Genomic DNA, 19,872 nt, shown 5'->3' with positions numbered 1-19,872 from the left:
GAAGAGGTGTTTGAGCTTCATTCCTCTTTTCCAGCTTATTTCCAGCTTCTTTCTTATGCTGGCACCTGGATTTGTAGATAATGCTGTAAACTGGTTCAGAAGACTGATTAGACTATAACCTGGCTAAGAAAGGGGAAAAAAAAAAAAAGAAAAAACAAAGAAATTTATTTATTTGTTTGTTTATTTATTATAATCAGATCGGTTCCTTGTTCCATCTCACCATTTGGCTCTATACATATTACCATTAGTGTTCTAAAAGGGTACTGCATCTTTCATTGCACCCACTGGCAGCGGCAGATTAAATTGACCATGTAAGTGCAGCCTGGGGAGATCACTCTGCCACAAATTGCAGTGTGCAGTAGAGACACCTGGACTAGTGACGGATGAAGTATTTTGGATATTTGACTTCTCAGCAGTCCGCTTAGAGGAAGGGAAGGACAGGCTGTGCTCCTTTTCCCTGCATGACTGGGAGCCAGGTGATACTGGAGAGAAAATAAAAGAAGCTGCAAGCTTAAAACTATGTAATGAACAGTGTGGTTGTTGCAAAGGCCAAGTAAACTCATGTGGCATTTCTGGATAACACCAATGTCATACCTGAATGAATAGAGAAAAGTATTCTATGGGCTGCGTGGTGTGTGAACCCACATTGCCTTTATTATTTTTAATAGAAAATTTGAAGACAAAAGTATATGATGATTCATAGTAGATTTTCAGGTCTGTTGATCCAAACATTTTTTAGTCCTCCTCTGTATTAATTAATCTGGTGTCATGTTTTAGTTAATACTGTAGTATTGCTCTCACAACTACAAGTCATAGGTCAACTTCCTTGAGACATTGGAAAAATAAATTACTCACTGTACTTTTCTTTTAGTCTTTACAACGTGACTGTCTCTTTTGTTCCTTGGATACTTTTCACTTTAGTAAAGATGTTTGCTTACAGTGTGTTGTCATTAGGAGAATTAGAATCACAGAATCATAGAATGGTCAAGGTTGGAACGGACTTTAAAGATCATCAGGTTCCAGCCTCCCTGCCATGAGCAGCGACACCTTCCACTAGACCAGGTTCCACAAAGCTTCATCCAGCCTGGCCTTGAACACCTCCAGGGAGGGAGCATCCACAACCTCCAGTGTCTTATTACCCTCATGGTGAAGAATTTCTTCCTAATATCTAACTTAAATCTACCCTCTTTCAGTTTTAGCATTACTTATAATGGATAAACAAGGTAGTTCTTTGGAGCTGGTGTTTTAAAGAGGTTTTCAAGATGTTTCAGAAATACTCCACTAGTTTACCAGTCAGATGCATTAATTTCATTAATTTAGTTTTGAATGTAAATGAAGGGTAAAATCTGTGAGTTGCTAGTAATTGGTATAAAACAAACCAGTTTTCTTGTATCAGCCTAGTTTGATGACTTGCATCATCAGTGACTTCCCACTCCAAGGTCCAGATACAGAGCCTGCCTGGCCTGGTACCCTGTCTTCCAGCAGAGGTAACATTTACCACTCCATCTTCAGTTCCAGTTTTTCAGGTATTTTTCATTTCTGTCCTTGTCAGAAAGGTCCTGCTGAAAATGCAAAGGAAAGAGCTTTCCTGGGTCACAGATCCAGTGATGCACAATTATACAGAGGGTATAAAAGCTTCCAAACTCTTCAGGACACGCGCGTACATGCAGACTTAGATCTATAATGTGCATCAGAAAATATCCGGGAAGAGTAATAGATTAATGGCTTTCAAGTAGTTCTCTGAGCCTGCTTCTAAATCACATGGTACGGTAGTGCTGGAGAAACCAAGGTCTACACTCCTGTGGCTTTGAAAGCAGAATAGGAAATTTAAATGACTCTTTCACTGCCTTGAAGTCATTGTCTAAAATTAGCCCTGTCAGCGCCTGGCTCTGTGTCAGCTGGAGCACAGGAGGAGGTGGTTACCAGCCAGGAGAATGCAACCAAGGCTTTTAAATACTGTTGCTTGGAAAGGCTTATTAATGGCTGCATGTAAGATTGATGTGCAATAATTCTTTCAAGCAATATCATTCTAAAAGCCTTTAGCAATCTGTCATCCTCGTTTCCCTCCCCCCGCTTAGAAAGCCACATTAGTCAGGAGAAATCGCACAGTCCTGGGAAGTTTCAAACTGCATCCGCTGATGCTGTCAGGAAAATGCAACTGTGCAGGGGCACAGGTGCAATCACACTGACGGCTGCTTCTCATCCTCGGCTCGGGTCATCCTGGAGGGACAAGCAGAAAGAAACAGGGAGGCAGGCGAGATTCTGTCAGGTGCATGGGAGCAGTACGGAAGAGAAAAATGGAATACCCTCTTCCAGGAGACAAAGATCGCGCTGTCTGTGAGTGTTAGCTCAACTTCTTCAGATCTGTGTTTTGAGAGAGGGGGGAAGATTTCAATACTGTTGATTTTGTTCTGAGTTTAGCCACCTGTTCAGCGTATTTTAGCCTTTGCTGTCACTGTGGTAGAAGTATGTTGTCTTTTCTTGGTAACAAATAATTCGTAACTTTTTGTTATTTTGGAGGTGGTTAAAGCTCCCACGGAGTTTTTGGCATATATAAACATCAGCTTTGGGAAAACATGTCCATATTTTAAGAAGAGATCTTTAAATGTTATTTTGCACAATGGCATTAAATTCTACTTTTAGGTTTAATCTGCTCCATTAGCTATGGCTGAAAACTAGAACAGGGTTTTACTAGGTAGTAAATTTTATCACAGTAAAGCACACTGGGTGTGGGAAGCCCCTGTCTCTAATGGAGAAATCCTGAGTCATTTACTTCATGGTGCAGCATCAAAAAATAATTTGGGTGTGGCTTTGATTTTCAGCTGCTTTGTAACAAGACTATGAAAGCTAACAGTGTCTGATTCATGTTTGCAAAGGTTTTTCTCAGAATATGCACAAAATGTCTCACTTATTACAGTGCAATATTTGTGCTGGCAAGGCTGCAATCAATTTAAGTATTTAAATAAATCTCTATCAAGAGTAAGCTCTTTTCTGAAGCTAGGGGATTCTCTACTATATCAACACTTCCATCACATAACAGTAGGCAATGTTATATATGTTTGAGTATCTTTTGATGTTTGGCTTGGTTTTGATTTTTAAATTATTATTTACTTTTACTGTAGGCTTAGAGTTGCAAACATGGTGTATAGTCTTCGGTTTAGGTGATGTTTTTTTCTAACTGAGTCAGTGCTATAGGGCAAGTGGTATTAAAATAAGCATTGGGAAAGGGTTAAAGAACACAACTAGTTGAGTGGACTGTTCTTTAATCCTACATAATATATCTTGGGTTTAGAGTGAGACTTAACCACTTTTAGCAATGAAAAAAGGCAAGTTGTAATTGAGCATGGGTATGTGAGTGAAATAAATTTAGTAGTGTGGTTCTAAAATAAATATGCTCAGGGACTTATGAATGAAGAGGAAAGGATTTTCTATTTTGATTGTGGGAATGGGAGCTTATATAAACCTGTACTATACTATAAATGTCTAGTTACAATTGAATGTAGTGAATTAGAAAAGTCATATAAAGATAAGTGGGTTTTTTGTTATTTGTCTCTGCTGGGTCCCCAGGAAGCCTGAATTCTTAACATTTTTGAAAAGTATACTCCTGTTCAGTATATCAGCTGTTTCTGACTACTTTGCTTCACCTATTAATAAGCTTTTCCATGTATAATCTGTACAAAATACACCAAAGAATAATGCCATTTTGTCTGGTGTCTGTCCTGGAACTGTTTACCATATCCAGAACACATTTTGGACAAGTAGCCTAATAAAAAAATGCCCTGGCTATAAATGTAATGTTGGTCCCTTGTATCTAAGTCATTTCAGAAAGTGACTGAGAACAAGAGGAAACTTAGAAAAAACTTGAGAAATAAATACAGCATATTGCTAAAAAAACCTGTCTTGATGTCCTAATTTGCTCAGTAACTGGTAGTATAAAGGTAACATAACATTAAGCTGGGTTATTAATATTTTTTCCTTCTCTACTTTGTGAATGATTCCTTGCCATGTCATTCTACCTGAAACAACTCTAAGTAAATACACAAACCTGACTGACAAACAAAAAGTATTCTAGTTAGTATCTAAGTTGAGAGTGGTTGAAAGTAGAGATTCAAAATTCAAAAATTCAAGATTCAAAAATACTTGGAAACTGATTCCTCCAGAATAATACAATGCTGTATTTATAAGAAGATGAGATTTTTATATTTTAAATTTGTTTCAGCTGAAATAACCTTGCTGTCCCTTTACCTCACATTCTAACACAAAAACTTCCTCTCAAGTCTAAATTATTTATTTTAAATTACAACCCATTGCTGCTTGCAAGGATAAACTTTTTCTTATGTTCTGAATTTCTTAAACTAAAAGTGTAGTGTCTGTAACATATGCAGAAATGTAAGATCAGTTGCTCCTTTTTTTAATGTCAGAAAAAAGGAATGCATTAATTTTGAGTAAAAAATAGGAGGAAAAAGGGCAGATCCCTCCTATTTTCCCACACCAAGAAGTAGATTTTTTTTATTATCATGGCATTTGCAGGTGTTAAACAACTGAGCCTGACAATGCTGATGAATGACAGCATGAACTGAAACCAAGGAATTTTTATCACAGTTATAAGTGCATGTGCAAGAATATGAGCTTACCTGTGATATTTTTTTAATGGAAAAGAAGGAGTGAGAGGTTTGGTTAAGGATATAAATCACAGATTTAGAGCTATAGTTTGTGGGACATCAGACATACTGTGAGATTTAATGACGGTTTTTAAAGCTTTGTGAAGATGAAAAATGCTTTATAAGCATTAAGTATAATACTTCGGTCTTCTGTATTGAAACGAGCAGTATATAGTGAGGGACTGGCACAGGTTGCCCAGAGGAGTTGTGGATACCCCTCTCCCTGCAAGTGTTCAAGGCCAGGTTGGATGGGGCTTTGAGCAACTTGGTCTAGTGGGAGGTGTCCCTGCCTGAGCAGGGAGGTTGGTACTAGATGATCTTGAAGGTCCTTTGTGACCCAAACCATTCTTTCTTTGATTCTATGGAGTAGGGTATTTTAATGGTATCCTATTGCAATTTTGTAGTGACATAATTAATATTTTTTTATTCTTTGATAATATTGGAACTTTTGTATGAATGTTCATAAAATCTACCCTTCCAAATTTTTTCATTCCTTTACTGGATTTTCCAGCCATTAGTTACATATGTCATGGGAGAAATTTGCTATGGACTGTTGGAGATATCCTCTGAGTTATACAGACCACACAGCTTTACAAGTGACAGGCTTGTCAGTATCATTTAAAGTTGGGAAGTATCTAGGACATGAAATTTAATAACCAAATACATTGAGTGTGGTTTTTTTTTTCCTTAGCATAGGCTAATGTATGTGTGCCATGAGTGGTATTTCTAAAAGAAGAGGAGAGTAGTCTTCAAATTTTCTGAGCAAAATGTAAACTGAGTGTGCTACACAAGAGACCTCACTCTTAATGGAAGCATTTTATGACCAGTTTGTTAAGGCTCTTAATAATCTAATTTCACAAGGGCCTCAACTCACTTCTCATTCAGGGCTTTCTGTACCCACATCTTACATGCTACTAACGGATAGGGGAACAATGCTGGTTTTATTTATAGCATAAGGGATTTTAGTCACAGCATAATTTTTGGTCATTTAAGTTAATAAAAAATGAGGTTTTCCAATGTGTATTTAAATTCTGCTAATAATCTTTTAGAAAACAATGGGAAAGAGAAAGCATGTGGAGTGAGAGAAATGTGTGTGAAGAGGTTTGTCATAGCTTGAATTCTTTCTGAGAAAGAGGAGAACCCTTGAAGGATTATGTGTTATTAAATTTTAATCAATTATCATTTGCTCACTCAATCAGAAAACTGCTTTCCAGTTCCAATCAGCAACAAAAATTTAAAATCTACCCATAATGAGACCCTGTAACAGTCTTCAAAAAGTTAATCTGAAGGAATTTTATATTAAACCTCATAAGGTGCCTGTATTCTACCTTGATTACACAAACAAATAAAATTACTCATCCTAGCTAGGGGCTAAAGTTTGGTTAACATTTGGAGAGATAGTCCATTTTTTTATTATTTCTGTAGAGTAGAAAATTTACTAATTACAGTTAGATGGAAGGTTTTGATGTTGCCAAATACTCAGTAAGAGGGAAGAATAGGGCATTCCTACATCTATGCAGTATTTCACTTACTAAATGTAGCTTTCAGGATTTCAGCTAATTATCTCTCTTCACTGGATGATCTCTGCCTCTTCCTCTGCCTTCCTTCATCCTTTTTTGTGAGGAAATGGAACCAAACTAAACAGCATTAGACCAGTTTTCCTGATGAGCTTTTAGAAAATTACCTCATAATGGACTCCAAAGCAAGGTGAACCCTGAGATACTAGTGGAAAAACTCCTTGGTATGTTTGGATTATTTTGCTAGTTGTTTGTATGTAAGTGAGTACCAGTAAAGTACAAGAACAGTAGTGTCAAATGATGGCTGGCCTTGCTTTTGACAAGTATGATCAAGATGATGGACAGGTCTGCCAAGAGCCTAGATATTATTTCCTTGGAAGCCTGCTTGGAGTGAGCATCAAAACTATGATTTTGAATAAAATGTTCTCTGTTTAGCCACTGTTTTGTCTATGTGCCTTTGTCTAAATGGGGAAGATTCTGGCCAGTTGTGACTAAAACCTCCATGCTACCCTAAAGCCTCTCGTGTGGGTTGTTTGGGTTGTTCCAAGTGTGCTGGCAGTGCACAGCTTGGCTCTGCATGAAAACTATTCTGAGACAAAATTATGTATATCCATTCATATTCCAAGTTTTGTCCTGAGGTTATTACATTAATTTATCACTGTCTTAAATAAGAGAACTATTCTTATCTATTGTGTTTTCTTCTCCATTTTAATTAAGTCATTCTGTTAAAGTTTAGAAAAACATACTTTCACCCTAGCCTGTCCAGAACAGCACATTGTTTAACTAGAGTTAGATGCATTAGAAAACGTACTCACCCATGGAGGAAGAATACTTGGAAAAAAGATAAGATTGAGATGTCACACTGGAAAAATTCCCACAAGGAAATGAGTCATAAATCTATGCTAGTGATTTGCACAATCCCTGCCCTTGTTGGTGAGTGGGATTTTCTGCACCTGTGAGTTGGTACAAATGTTTGAGTTTCAGCTTATGACTGGACACTGAATCTATTGTGAGTAACACAGGCAGAACATGCAAAAATAGGAATTTGCATGCTTTAAATAGCTAAGTGTGATCAAAATAACACTTTGGTGTTGAGGTTAAAAAATCCCTAGAGGTAAAAAGTTAATTTGTTCAGCTAGTATGAATGATTATTTCCAAGTTTCATTGTATGTCTTTTGAGATCTGGCCACATTGGTATATGGTCATAATAGATGGGCTGCCTTCACAACTTGTACCAAAAAGTTAATGACAGTTAATGTAACAATATGTAGTAGGTGTTCTGTTGGTGTTTGTTTCTGCAGACCTCCACAACTGTGCATTATTTACTGTAAAGTGGAATTTTTTTTTTTTAATTTACAGTATTTTTGTAATTTCATTGGTAGTATATTATAATTCTTAAAATGGTTTGTTTTCTTCCTATGCAGTTTGCTAGTGTTCCCATACTCGTGTGGGATGTTGAGAAAATTTTGCAGAAAATGAATCCCCCACTAACTAGAATGTTGAAGACATTCGGGAAAGGTTTTTTTTTAAAAGAAGTCTCTTTGTAAATCCTGAGTAGAACTGGAGTTATCATAAATATCAAATCTATCCTAGATACTGCCATATATGTGGTTGTAAACAGAAAAATGAAAGTTAAGTAAATCTAGATATCTGATGCTGATGACAACAAGACATTTCAGAACTCCATATAAATAAATACCTAAACATGTAAAAACACTCTGTCTGACAATCAGAATTCCGCACTTTCTCTAAGAATTTTTATTAAGGACTTTTTGTAAATTAATAGTTTTGTCAGCAGCTTTAACAAGTTGGGTTGTTTGTTTTTTTTTTAAATACTTGTGGTAGTCCATTGCCAGAAATGTTAGTACCATTCTTGAGGAGAACAGAAGCCTTCTTCTAATTTGTTTTTCCATTTCTGTAAAACGCTGTAGGTATCTTGTCACGTTACACTGAGGCTTCATTTACTGAAGTTTGAAAAGTGCTCTAGTTTTGAAGTTTGTTTCAGTAGAAGTGTTTCAAAGAATAATCTATTAATTTTTCATAAACTTGAGGAAAACAGTGTCATTAAGTGTTCTAGAGTCACACAATAGTATTTTAAAATATATTGCCAAATACATATTTTATTTATTGAAAACATATAAATTGTAAGCTAAAGTCCCCTATCAGGTAACCTAGAAAAAATATTACTGTGAAAAAGGTTGATTGATTGCATGCTTATTTCTCATCACATTGTTTTGTATGTTTACTGTCTTGCAGCCTCTTTCATTATGGTCAGGATAAAACTTAAGGGAGATACTTCAAGCAAAATTTTGGCTTCTTTGGTATTAACTGTGCTGTTTTTTTTCCTGTTGCATAGAATCACAGAATAGTTTGGTTTGGGTTGTAAAGGACCTTTAAAGATCACAAAATACTAGGTTGGAAGGGATCTCAAGGATAATCTGGCCCTACCTTTCTTGGTAAAAGATGGCCCAGCATGTTGTTCAGCTGAATCTTAAGTTTTCAGTGTTGGGGAAAAAAATATAGTCTAACCCCTGCTGCCATAGTCAGGGATATCTTCCACTAGATCAGATTGCTCAAAGCCCCATCCAATCTGGCCTGGGCAACCTGTTCCAGTGTCTCACTACCCTCACAGTAAAGAATTTCTTCTTAATGTCTCATCTAAAATTACCCTCTTCCAGTTTAAAGCTATTACCCCTCATCCTACCACTACATATCCTTGTAAAAAGCCCCTCACCAGCTTTCCTGTATGTCCCTTCAGGTACTGGAAGGCTGCTATAAGGTCTCCTCAGAGTCTTCTTTTCTACAGGCTGAACAACTCTAACTCTCAGCCTGTCTTCATAGGAGAGGTGCTCCAGCCCTCTCACTGTCTTTGTGGCCTCCTCTGGTCTCGCTCCAACAGCTCCTTGTGTTGAAGACCCCAGAGCTGGACACAATACTCCAGGTGGGGTCTCATGAGAGTGGAGTAGAGGGGAAGAATCACCTTCCTTGACTTGCTGGCCAGGCGTTTTATGCAGCTCAGGGTACGATTGGCTTTCTGGGCTGCAGTCACACATTGCCAGCTCATGTCCAATTTTTCATCCCCCACTGCTCCGAAGCCCTTCTTTGCAGGGCTGCTCGGATTCCATTTGTTGCTGGTTGCGTGGTTGCTGTGTTCACAGTTTACTTTTGTGGGATACAGGAAATTATTTTTAACATTGTATTTTTCTCACTGATTTCTTTATTTATTGCATTTCAGAATTCCCCACTCTACCAGTATCTGCAGGATTTGGGACACACAGATTTTGAAGTATGCTCATCTGTATCACAGAAGGCAGAGCAATGCGCGGCAGCGGAGAGCCAAAGAGAGCGGACTTTGCATGCTGTCCAGAAAGTGAGCACTCATCTGTTTCTTAGTATTTTATCTTCTTGAAAGAGAATGACATTCACAAATAAGCAAAATCAGAGGAGATAAAGATAATCCTTGTACTGTATTTTAAGAAAAACAGCAACCAACCAATGAACAAACAAACCCCCAACCAGTTGTTTGCAGATGTGTTTGGAAACACATGGTTTGCCAGTATAGCTTGGAGTGTTTCTTTGCACTTTTCTAAGCTAGGGAAGCAAGAGACTTTGATGATGATTTTTTTTAGTGTTGTAAATTATCTTATTTACTGGATATTATTGTTTTAGCTTAGTGGGACATTCGGGAAATAAAACCTGTAATTTTCTGAAACAGAGTATTTGTAGTTCCCAGCCCTTCTCAGGCATTCAGTTGCTAAATACCCCTCACTCTGTGACAAAACATATTAAGAAAGAGGCTTTCTGGGAAGTAGAAATACAATAACTAATTTGAATGAGGTAGTAGAACTGTGCTTAGGTTTTTGCAGTTTTCTAACAATAATAGCTGGCAAGGATCAACTGATTAGCTCAAGCTTCTTATTTCTCTGTTGTTTCAAGTAAAGGCTAGTGGATTTTTTAATAACTTTTTGGTATTAAAATTATGCTTGAGAAGTTGGCGATTTAGCACCTACTATGATCTACACATTTTTTTTGTTATCCTTATTTAAAATGAATGGTATTCAGCGGGTTCTGGTGGTGTACAGGCAGTGAGACTCAGGTGAGGAGCTGTAGGGTGGGTAAGGAGATTCTCTTTTGAGGCAGTTAATGTAGACATCTCTTTGAAACAAGGTTGTTGAAAACTCCGTAGTTGGTCTGTCTTCTCCTTAGCGCCTAGATGGAGCATGCAAAGAGCAGTTATCTGCTGCCAGCCCATTTCCCTTCCACAGTGAAGAGTTCAATTTTCAGTGGCCATGCTCCAGCTATGTGCTAAGGCAGGGGGAAAACAGGCCTCCATGCAGACTTCTCTGTCCTGGCCACTGCAGGCTGAGGTGGGCAGCACCTCACAGGTAAGAACCCAAAGCAAGCATTCATGGGTTGATGCATTGCCTCTGGACGATTACCATTTCTTTCTCCTCTCTCCCCTAATTCTTGCCCACTGTGGCTTTTAACTTTCTACTGGGGCACAGTTTTTGTGGTGTTCATTCCTTCTTTATTCCTCCTTTATTTGTTCAGCCATCTTCAAATCAGAGGTTCAATGTCTCCTCCCAGTTAGCTGTCAGTGAACTAAGGAGAGCATCCCATTTTTTCCAGACACAGGCAAAATTATGTGAGTGGCCCTGAGATCTCCAGGTCTCCCTGGAGAGGGAGGGATGATATGGCAAATGAGAAGAGCTGATGCTTTTCTTAGAGTCTTTTCTCAAATAATGGCAGCTGGATGTATATCCACTACTCAGTTCTCAGATGCTTGAAGGAATTAGCCACCTAATAGTCACAGTTAGTTAGGCTTTAGTTTAACCAAATGTCTTCAGTTTTGTATGTGTTCCTCTTGTTCCTCCTTTGTTTTAGCTTAGAAGTATTTTTTTCTTCTGGGATTTTTAATCTGTTCTGCTCTGTGTAGGATCTTGGGAGGGGTAGGCTTCAGAATTGTATGAATTGATGTGGATAACATCAGTCAGTTTTTTTCTGATCTGGAGAAAGAATGTGGGTTTTTTGAAATCTTTTCAATAGTATGGTGTACCTGCAAGGACTGACATGCACAGTCTTTGAAGTGGAATTTTCGAAGTTGCAGTGTGAAGCTTATTCATTTAGCAGTATTTAGAGAAGTGTTGATAGGTCATGTTTTCATATAGTGATTTCAAACACAGTATAGACTATGAAAGCTTCCTCACACACTCATTAGTCCATTTGAAAATACAGGATAATGAAACACAAAACATTTTGCTTTGGTCTTCAGTCCTGTTGGGGTCTATCCTTATGGCTAGATTAGTCACAGTTGATGTTTATCTGTTGGGCAGGCACACGGCACGCTTCGCTTCAGAGCCTCCATCCCCAGTTCCTGAGACTTGTAGTCCTATGGAAGTGTGCCGTGTCTCCCTTCTCTCCTGTCCCAGTTTCTGATCAAAGATGACCATGTAGATAAGATGCAAGGTCCATGTCAGTTGAGCAGGCCAGTAAGTACCAGTGCATGCCCAGCACATATTTTAGACAGAGCTTGTAAAAGTAATCATACTATAGTAAGAATCCCTAAGCTTAAAACTGTTCAGCCATGGTTTTGTAGAGTTTACAGCTTTACAAAGAGTTCAGCAATCATGTTGGAAAACTTATGAAGGAGCTTCATACAGAACTCTGTCTTCATGTGCTGAGGATTTGTGAGCCCAAGAAACAGATGAACTGAAGGGAGGAGGAGAAGTGATTCTTTCAGTGTCTCCATGATTTCTTGTCTGGTTTCTCTAATGTAAGATTATTTTAAATTTAATGAATAAATTTATTCATTAGTTACCGTTGATGTGGATAGCTATCACATTTGTAGTATCAGTGGTCACAAGGCAAGGCTGAATTTAATTTAGCATTTAAATCACATTTTTGTATACTTAAATGTAAACTACCTTTAAACATATTTATGGAAATATTTATAGAATTATTCTGAAAATCCTTTTCAGAATTATCAGCTGGCGTTCACCTTATGGTGCCTCAAGAAACTATGTGAAAATATATTTTCCCTTTGAAGCTACTGGCAGTTTTGTGATACATTTATGTTGAAGATACCGATTTTGGCTTAGTGCAGGAAGACTTTAATTAAACCACTGTTAATTGAAAATTAGGGTGTCACATGTCATTGGCTGATTATCTATTTGTTACTATGAAGTATTGCATAGACTGTTGCTTGTTAGCTGCATTACTTTATTTTACATAATTACTTTTATGGAAGTCAATAAAGCATATGATGCTGTGTTCATGTATGTAGTTTCAACCAAATTTAATACAAAAGTGCTGTGGGGTTAAGAACCTCAAAAGATATTAAGATATACTGCTTTTAAAAGCCTCAAGTATCTGGTTTTTTCCCTCTCTTCCCCTCAAGCATTGTATACTTTGTTTTATTGTGTTGAGAGCAAGTCCTCCAGTATTGTGTCAGACGTAGAAGTAATTTGTCATGGTTTGCCTTGAAACTTGAAGGGATTGGGTGTGTGAAAGTGGGCTGTGCATTTCTTGCAAATATTAGGATGACATTCACATTGTCTCATCTCTGTCTAGACAAGGATACTTAGGGGAAATAAGGAAGAAACTTGTGTGTAGTTTCTAGTGATAAAATGTCATAGGTTCTTTCTGCTGTTGTTCCAGTACCAGTTTGGGAATGTTAGGACTTTTCTTTCATCATCTGATGTCAGAAAGATTGTGTCCCAATTTGGTAGGGTGTCTCAAAAAAGGAAAGAGAATGAGAGAGAGGCAGCTGGCCACACAGTTAAAGAAGTAGACTGGATTTAGGAGGATCTGAGGCTTTATTGCCACTTTTGCATGACATGCAGGCAAACCATTTACATTCCCATCTGATAATTTCCTCATTTTTACAGGACACCATTATTTCCCTTCTTGGAGCCTTGGCTGACCTAGTCTACTGAAATTATGAAATGTCTGGGAAACATGGTTTCTGAGTTCTAAGTATGCACCTACCCTCCACCCTGATACAAAATTTAGTTGAGGCTCAGAGTAATGCAAAATATAGTCACAGGGAGTAGATGATGTTCCATGCTGAGTGATGCCTAGTTTGAGTGTATCGATTTCTTTCTGCTCTGAAAAACAAACTTAAAAATGCTGCAGTTTTGCCTTGTCTTTTGAGTTGAGATTGTTTACTCCTCTTGTGTTCAGGCAAGTAGGATACAATCTGGTGACATGTAGCAAGATTTTGGCAAGACAAAGATCTAGTTGGGGTCTTCAGGGACTGAAAACACAAATCTGGGAAAAAAGGAGGTTCCTAGCATCTTATCCAAACATTGCTGCTGTGTCTGGCTGTCCTGCCAAGCACAGTATATGGTTCAGGCTTAATGAAAGGCAGAGGCATCCTCTGACTTTGAAGCACATCTTAAATAGTTCTCTGTGTGTGTGGTTTTTGTGGTTTTTTTTAAATCAGAACACAGTCTTAATGAACATTGAACTGAAAAGCTGTAAAGGTGCTTCAAGGTTGTGTTCTGAGGGCTGATGAAGTGCCAAGTTACCATCTGAGGAAGTATAGAGATGTGATTTAGCATGATAATTATAGGTGCAGTATTCCTGGCTGTACCAATCTCTGGATAAAATTACAGCTAAAGTTATGGTCTCATGATCCCTTGATACACAAAAGCACTGTTAGCAAGAGCTCCTAGACCTGTTTTCTGGAATTAAGTCCTATTTGGGTAATTCTGCTTGATCTTTAGGGAATGTATTTCTTCCCATTTACATTTCTCCTTTCTCGAGTCATTTTCCTAGTCAGCTGTGTATGTCTGTATGCTTAAATTGATTATACTGTCACACTTTATCCCATCTTAGACGTGATGGTATTTCATTGCTAGAACTGGGCTGGAGGCAGCTACTGAGGATTGTGTTGGGGTTAGCCCTCAGTAGCTGTGCAGGTGACCTGATGTGGAAAGGCAGAGGAAACAATCCTTTGCCTTTGTCTAGGGCTCCCACCCACTTAATGCTAGCTCTGGGTATCTGGAAGGTATTTAATATGTAGCATTATCTTCTTTCTGAAGTGCACAGAATTGAAAGGTGCCAATATGAATGATGATGTTTAAATACCTGCTATTTTGCCATTTCAGGTTCATCCTGTACAAAAGAGAAATAGTCCTTAGAATTTTATTTTATAATCTAATGAATGTATGTAAAATAGCATGTCACACGCTAGCTTTTTTAAATGTTAGGAGTTATACATTTTTGTTACTCAGTTTACAGAGAGTTTGACTGAGTGGTGTTCTCAAGTTGTAAGAAGAATACTCCAGAAGCACTGGCAACATGACCTGACTTGTGTGTTGACAAAAGTTGTTTTACTTGTCAGTAACACTCCCAAAGGGAATGCATAATGTGAGACACTATTCCAAGGATCTGAATAATTTAATGTGTTACTGTACTCTACTGGGTCACAGCCCAAGACAGTGGGTTGTCTTGTTTTGTGTTTTCAAGCACTGACATGCCTGTTGAGTGTTTATGCAAGCTCGTTTTTTTTTTAAACTAAAACAAGGAAAATAAACTAAAAGATTACTTAAGAAGCATACTAGTATGGGATTTTTATTTTTTTTTTCAGTAATTCCAGAGTCTAGTTTAGTCAGCTAGTAGTAATTTAAAATTATCCTTGGAGGAGGTTTAAATGTTCATGATAAAACCCAAAGACTTGTGAAAGCTAAGCAGTTGAAAATGGTAGGGTCCAAGAGGCATAATTTTAAATAGTAAATGGGCAGTTCTTTCTATCCTCTGCTTTCAAAGTATGGGGAAAAGTACTTCTGAATGAAGTATCTGTCTCCAACTCAAATGTACAGCAAGAAACTTTGTTTATTGACTCAGTTTCTTACAGATGTCATAGGAAAATTTTTAGTTTGCACCATTGTACAAGAAAGTTGGAGGATAATCTAATGCTGCGGATTATGACACTCTACTCCTTTTCCAAATTATGTCAGAACCCATGAGCAACTTCAAGATACAGTCACTTGGACTTACTCCATAATCTAAGAAGTGTAGGTTGCTGGGATAGCCACTCTGATGTCTGTGTATGGGGAAGAGCTATCATTATGAAACCCCTGTTATTGGTTTGTCTCTCCACTAACCTAAAAATACTTCCTTTTGGCATAGGTCTGTGGTTCTAACTGTACACATAAAGATGAGACATACATGAAGAAAAACTTGAGTTAGGTTACCTAAATGGATGCCAAAGTAAGTTATTTCAAAAACTGTTGAAGCATAAGGGCTGTAGAGTGACCATTTCTGATGTTACACAAAGCTGTTCTGCCCTGGCATGCTGCATCAAACTTGTTTCACGGGGCTCTCAGGCTGATCACAGGGCTAACCACAAAGCTCCAAGCTTCTGTTGCTTGGTTTTATTCTTCTATTTCCCATATTACAGCTGAAGGAAAAACAAACAACAACAACAAAGCAAAAACAAACTACACAAAAAAACATGAGGGTAAAAGAAAAGAAAAAAAGCAAAACAACCTGAGAAGGAGAAACAGAAGAAGCTGATTTGATGCAGGCATCCATTATACATTAACCTCTTATAATCTGTTTGGGTTTTTTATTATCATTTTGAAACAGTATGCCGCAAAATACAAGTGCTCCACAGCTAATTTTTTGGCATACCTTTTGTTTGATTTTATTATGTGTCCGCAGTCTGAAGATTGCGAGGTAGGGCCTCAGAACTCATGAAATATATTTAAGTAAATATTTTGAAAAATACTTCCTGTCAGCTCAGTCTGAGGAAAATAGATATACAGTGTGTGTCAAAAGCTCCATTTTATTTCATTGACTGTCTGGAGAGTGAAGGAAAATCATGCATCTATTTAATTATAAACTTTCATGCATCGTATGTAAGGGACATACATGAGTAAAATATGTGATGACCAAGAGGGAGTCCCTCTAGTTAGTGGCATTTGAAGTTATGTTAACTGCTCAGATGAAGTGTGGATTCACATTGTGTGCAAAGCAGCATGGAGAAAAAAACAGCTGATAGCAAGTGCTGGTTGTGACCAAGTTTCTGGGAAAGTTCCTCTTCTTACAGTCACCCTTCCCTGTCTCTATTCACAACTACTCCAGAGCCTTGTGCTCAAGCTGCAGTGAGTTGCCAAGGAGAGGTTGTTCCTCTCCTGGTCTTTTGCTTTTCTTCAGTCCTGTCAGCCATTTAACTTGCTTTTTTTATCCCCAAGGAGAGAGCAAGTCTTTCATATTGATGCAGTAGCTGCCAACTCGGGATCAGACTAATTCTAGCTGTAGTTATTTTTAACATTGCAACATAACAATCCATTATGCTCCGAATAGGTGGGGTTACCGAAAGCTTTATCTCAAGCTCTTGTGTACAAACTGACGGGAAGCAGATGTTCCCTTCACATACTCTGAAGTTAGGCCAGACACAGTAAGTGAAACTTCCTTACAGGTACTTGTGTCTCAGTTGACAAGAAAAGCAAATGCAGAAATAAAGGAATTGTCTGTTGTTATTTATTTATTTATTTTTGGCTTTGGTGTTTGGTTGTTGTTTTTTTTTTAATTGTAGTAATTTCTGTTCCCCTCAGCAAGGCATCCTGTCAAAACTAGTTGAGTTCCTTAGAAGCTGGTTTCCTCTTCCACAGTACAAGAAAAATGATGACCTACTTCACCGACTAGTAAGTGACAACTTTTTTTCCATTTCCTTTCCTAATCCACAAGTTCCTCTGCTCTGTCCCTCATCCATCTTTGGTTTGTATTGTTTGTTTTGGTTCTAAGAGTTTTACTTCTTCTTCAGATAATATTGGTTCTGGTTTTCAGTTAGTGTGCCAGCCAAATTGGGCACAGAGGAACAGGCACAGTAGCCAGATTGAAGACGTTCAAAATCCAGGAGAGAAATTAAAATAAGATGTGTGAGAAATAAAATAAATTATTGAAAGCTGAAAGAAGTTAACCTACAGTGTAGCTACCCCATTCAGTGGAAGGCGTTGCGGAGACACTGACCAAGAAAGTCACCCTGTGTGGGGTAGACTTGAAGGTTCTACCCAAGATAGTTTCAGTAGTTTTATGCTGCCTTTACACGTGTTCTCTGCAGCGCCACTTTCTAGCCAGTTCAGTCTCCAGCCTGGGCTTGCCTGAGATCTGCTTTAACTTACACCCAGCTGCTTCAGGTTCCTAGTCTAGCTTGTAAATGTTATGTGAGTCAGACTATTCCAGATTTTAAAAGTTAGAATTCTTACTTATTTTTTTCAACTATGATGTAGGGGTGGTGCCTTAAAAAAAAATGTTTGGCAACATGAGCAGTTAAGGGTTTCCATTTCTCAGAGAGTCTCCCTTATCTCAAGAGGACAAAATTTCATTCCTGATCTTTGATTATCTTTTTTTCTTCCTCCCTCTTCCCCTATGAATCAAAGGTGTTATCTTCACAGCTTTCTTTAGCCTTACTTTTTGAGATGGAGACACTACCAAAGAACATGGAAAACATGTTGCTCCTGCTGCATGGTACAGTAGGGTACTGAAATGTCACAGGATGCATTGGAGAAGGGCAGAGTTTCCTCTTGCACACAGTCCTGAAGCAGATGTTTTCCATTAAAAGTAGAGTTATCACGAGTGACATCAAAGTATGGAATTAAACTTTTGACTGACTATCTTATGGTTTCATTAATAATCTTATTCTGTCAATCAGAGAAGTAAAAAGATTTTGTACTGTGAAATGTCATACTTCTGTTAATAGCTTTTATTAGAGAGTTCTCAGAAATATTGAATTTTCCTTCCTGTAATCTAACTAGATGCAAAGATGCATGTGTTCAGTGTTTGTTGGGTTTTGTTATAACAAAGAAATTCTTCACCATGAGGGTAGTAAGTCACTGGAATAGGTTGCCCAGGGAGGTTCTGGATGCTCCCTCCCTAGAGGTGTTTAAGGCCAGGCTGAATCAGGCCTCGTGCAGCCGGGTCTAGGGTGGGGTATCCCTGCTCATAACAGGGAGGTTGGAACCTGATGATCTTTAAGGTCCCTTCCAAACTTAACCATTCTATGATTCTGTTATTAGCTTGAAGTGTTTTGTAATTATAGTTGGGTGCAGTATGCAAAACAAAGTTTCAGGGTTTTTTTCTGATGGTTATAGTTGTCTTCAAGATGTGTGTTGGTCTGGAAGAACTATACCTGTAGGGAAAAAAAAAATGGCAAATGCTTATCAGGGCATCAAATCCACAAGTAAGTAACTCCCTGAAGTTTCCCTGGAGTTTAGCAAGTGTGAGGTCTTCTGCGTCCCATGCTGTTTCATATAAGTTCCCATGGGAAAGGCACAGAATCCTGCAGCAGAGGTTTTAACTGCCTTGGCCCAGGACTTGAGTCCAGTGCATTGACCCTGCTGTTATTAAGTGTCCACAGGTGACTTTTTATTGATTCGTATGTAACATCTTTCTCATTTTTATTTGTTCATGGTGTAAGTGAAGTCATGACATTAAAAAAAGAAGTGTTTGCTGTTCTATTAATGATGTTCTAATAGATATAGTGCCTCTCTGATTCTTACGCAAATATATTGGCACCAGCTGTGGCATTGTTTCCAGGTATTGTTACTATCTAGGCCAGACCATGAAGTCAGTGCAAGTTTGAACTGCTAGGTAGTATATGAATTTTTAAAGTTAAGCAAGATTAAGAAAAATGAAGCCTCTACTTGTGACATATCAGAAACATGCCTGTAGTTTTGGGCGCAGATTAACGATACTGTAAAGTAAACAGAACAGCAAGGTGTAGAGTGCCTGGGTGTTTTCCTTGTTCTGTTAACTGAATGTCAAGAATCTGCATATTCTTTATTAATGCCTGTTTTTGTCTTCTGCCCGTTTGTGGTAAGGATGTTGGATTTCGATTTGACACGCTCCGTACCATCCTGCAACAGGAAGTTCTGCTGCAGGAGGATGTGGAACTGATTGAGTTCCTTGACCCCAGTATCCTGTCTGCAGGGCAGTGTAAGCAACAGGAAAAAGAACGGCTTCCAACGCTACGCTCCCTAGCAACTCCTAATATTTGGTATTGTACAGAGAATATCTATGACTGTATTCACTGAGAAACAAGCAAAAAATATATTGTGTGTTCTTTGTATAAAATGCAGCAATATAGTAACTACGTGGTTTTTCTCTGGGCTTTGAGTCTTTGGTCCACTAGTCCCCAAATTTTTGTATAAGCAGGCTTTTTATTGAAAGATTCAGTTTTAATTTGTGATAGCTACATGAACATCAATGGATACTTCCAAACCGTAATAAGTGCTATGAGGAAGAACTAACATGATTGATTAATTCATTAATTTCTAAAGCTATACAATGGTGATTTTGATAAATGAGAGATGATTGTGAAGACTGAACTGAAAAGTGTTTTATTTGCTGTGGTCTTCAAAAAATGTATCGGGGAGGTGCAATTAATTTGCAGATGTAGAATACCAAAACAACAGACTAAAGAATACTTAAGTAAGATATATACAAGTCAAGAGAGGCTGGTGAAATTCACCCTAGAATGCTGAAGGAGCTTGTTGCAATAGTGTCTGAACAGCTACCATCTGTATTTGAAAATTAACAGACATGGTGGCAAGACATAGGGACTTGCTCAGAAGTGGACAGGAATCAGCAGATAAGTATATCTCATAACACAGTCCAGTACTATGTTTTCATACGTGTTAAGAAAATAAATGAAATTCTTATAAAGTCACAGCAGATTGAAAAAA

At 38.0% G+C, this 19,872-nt stretch overlaps 1 protein-coding gene across 5 annotated transcripts in view; it reads left to right on the top strand.

Annotated features, from left to right (window-relative positions):
- VEZT (vezatin, adherens junctions transmembrane protein) overlaps positions 1-19,872 on the top strand; it is a 68,814-nt gene that overhangs the window by 7,019 nt on the left and 41,923 nt on the right. For all 5 annotated transcript variants that reach the window (XM_051610948.1, XM_051610939.1, XM_051610976.1 and 2 more), the window contains exons 2-4: positions 9,414-9,548; positions 16,744-16,833; positions 19,009-19,184. In XM_051610948.1, the coding sequence (XP_051466908.1) occupies positions 9,414-9,548; positions 16,744-16,833; positions 19,009-19,184 (401 nt within the window). The remainder of the gene's footprint in view (positions 1-9,413; positions 9,549-16,743; positions 16,834-19,008; positions 19,185-19,872) is intronic.

Source organism: Apus apus, chromosome 1, assembly GCF_020740795.1.
Source record: "Apus apus isolate bApuApu2 chromosome 1, bApuApu2.pri.cur, whole genome shotgun sequence".
Lineage (NCBI taxonomy): Eukaryota > Metazoa > Chordata > Aves > Apodiformes > Apodidae > Apus > Apus apus.
This window is presented reverse-complemented; position numbering and strand designations above follow the sequence as displayed.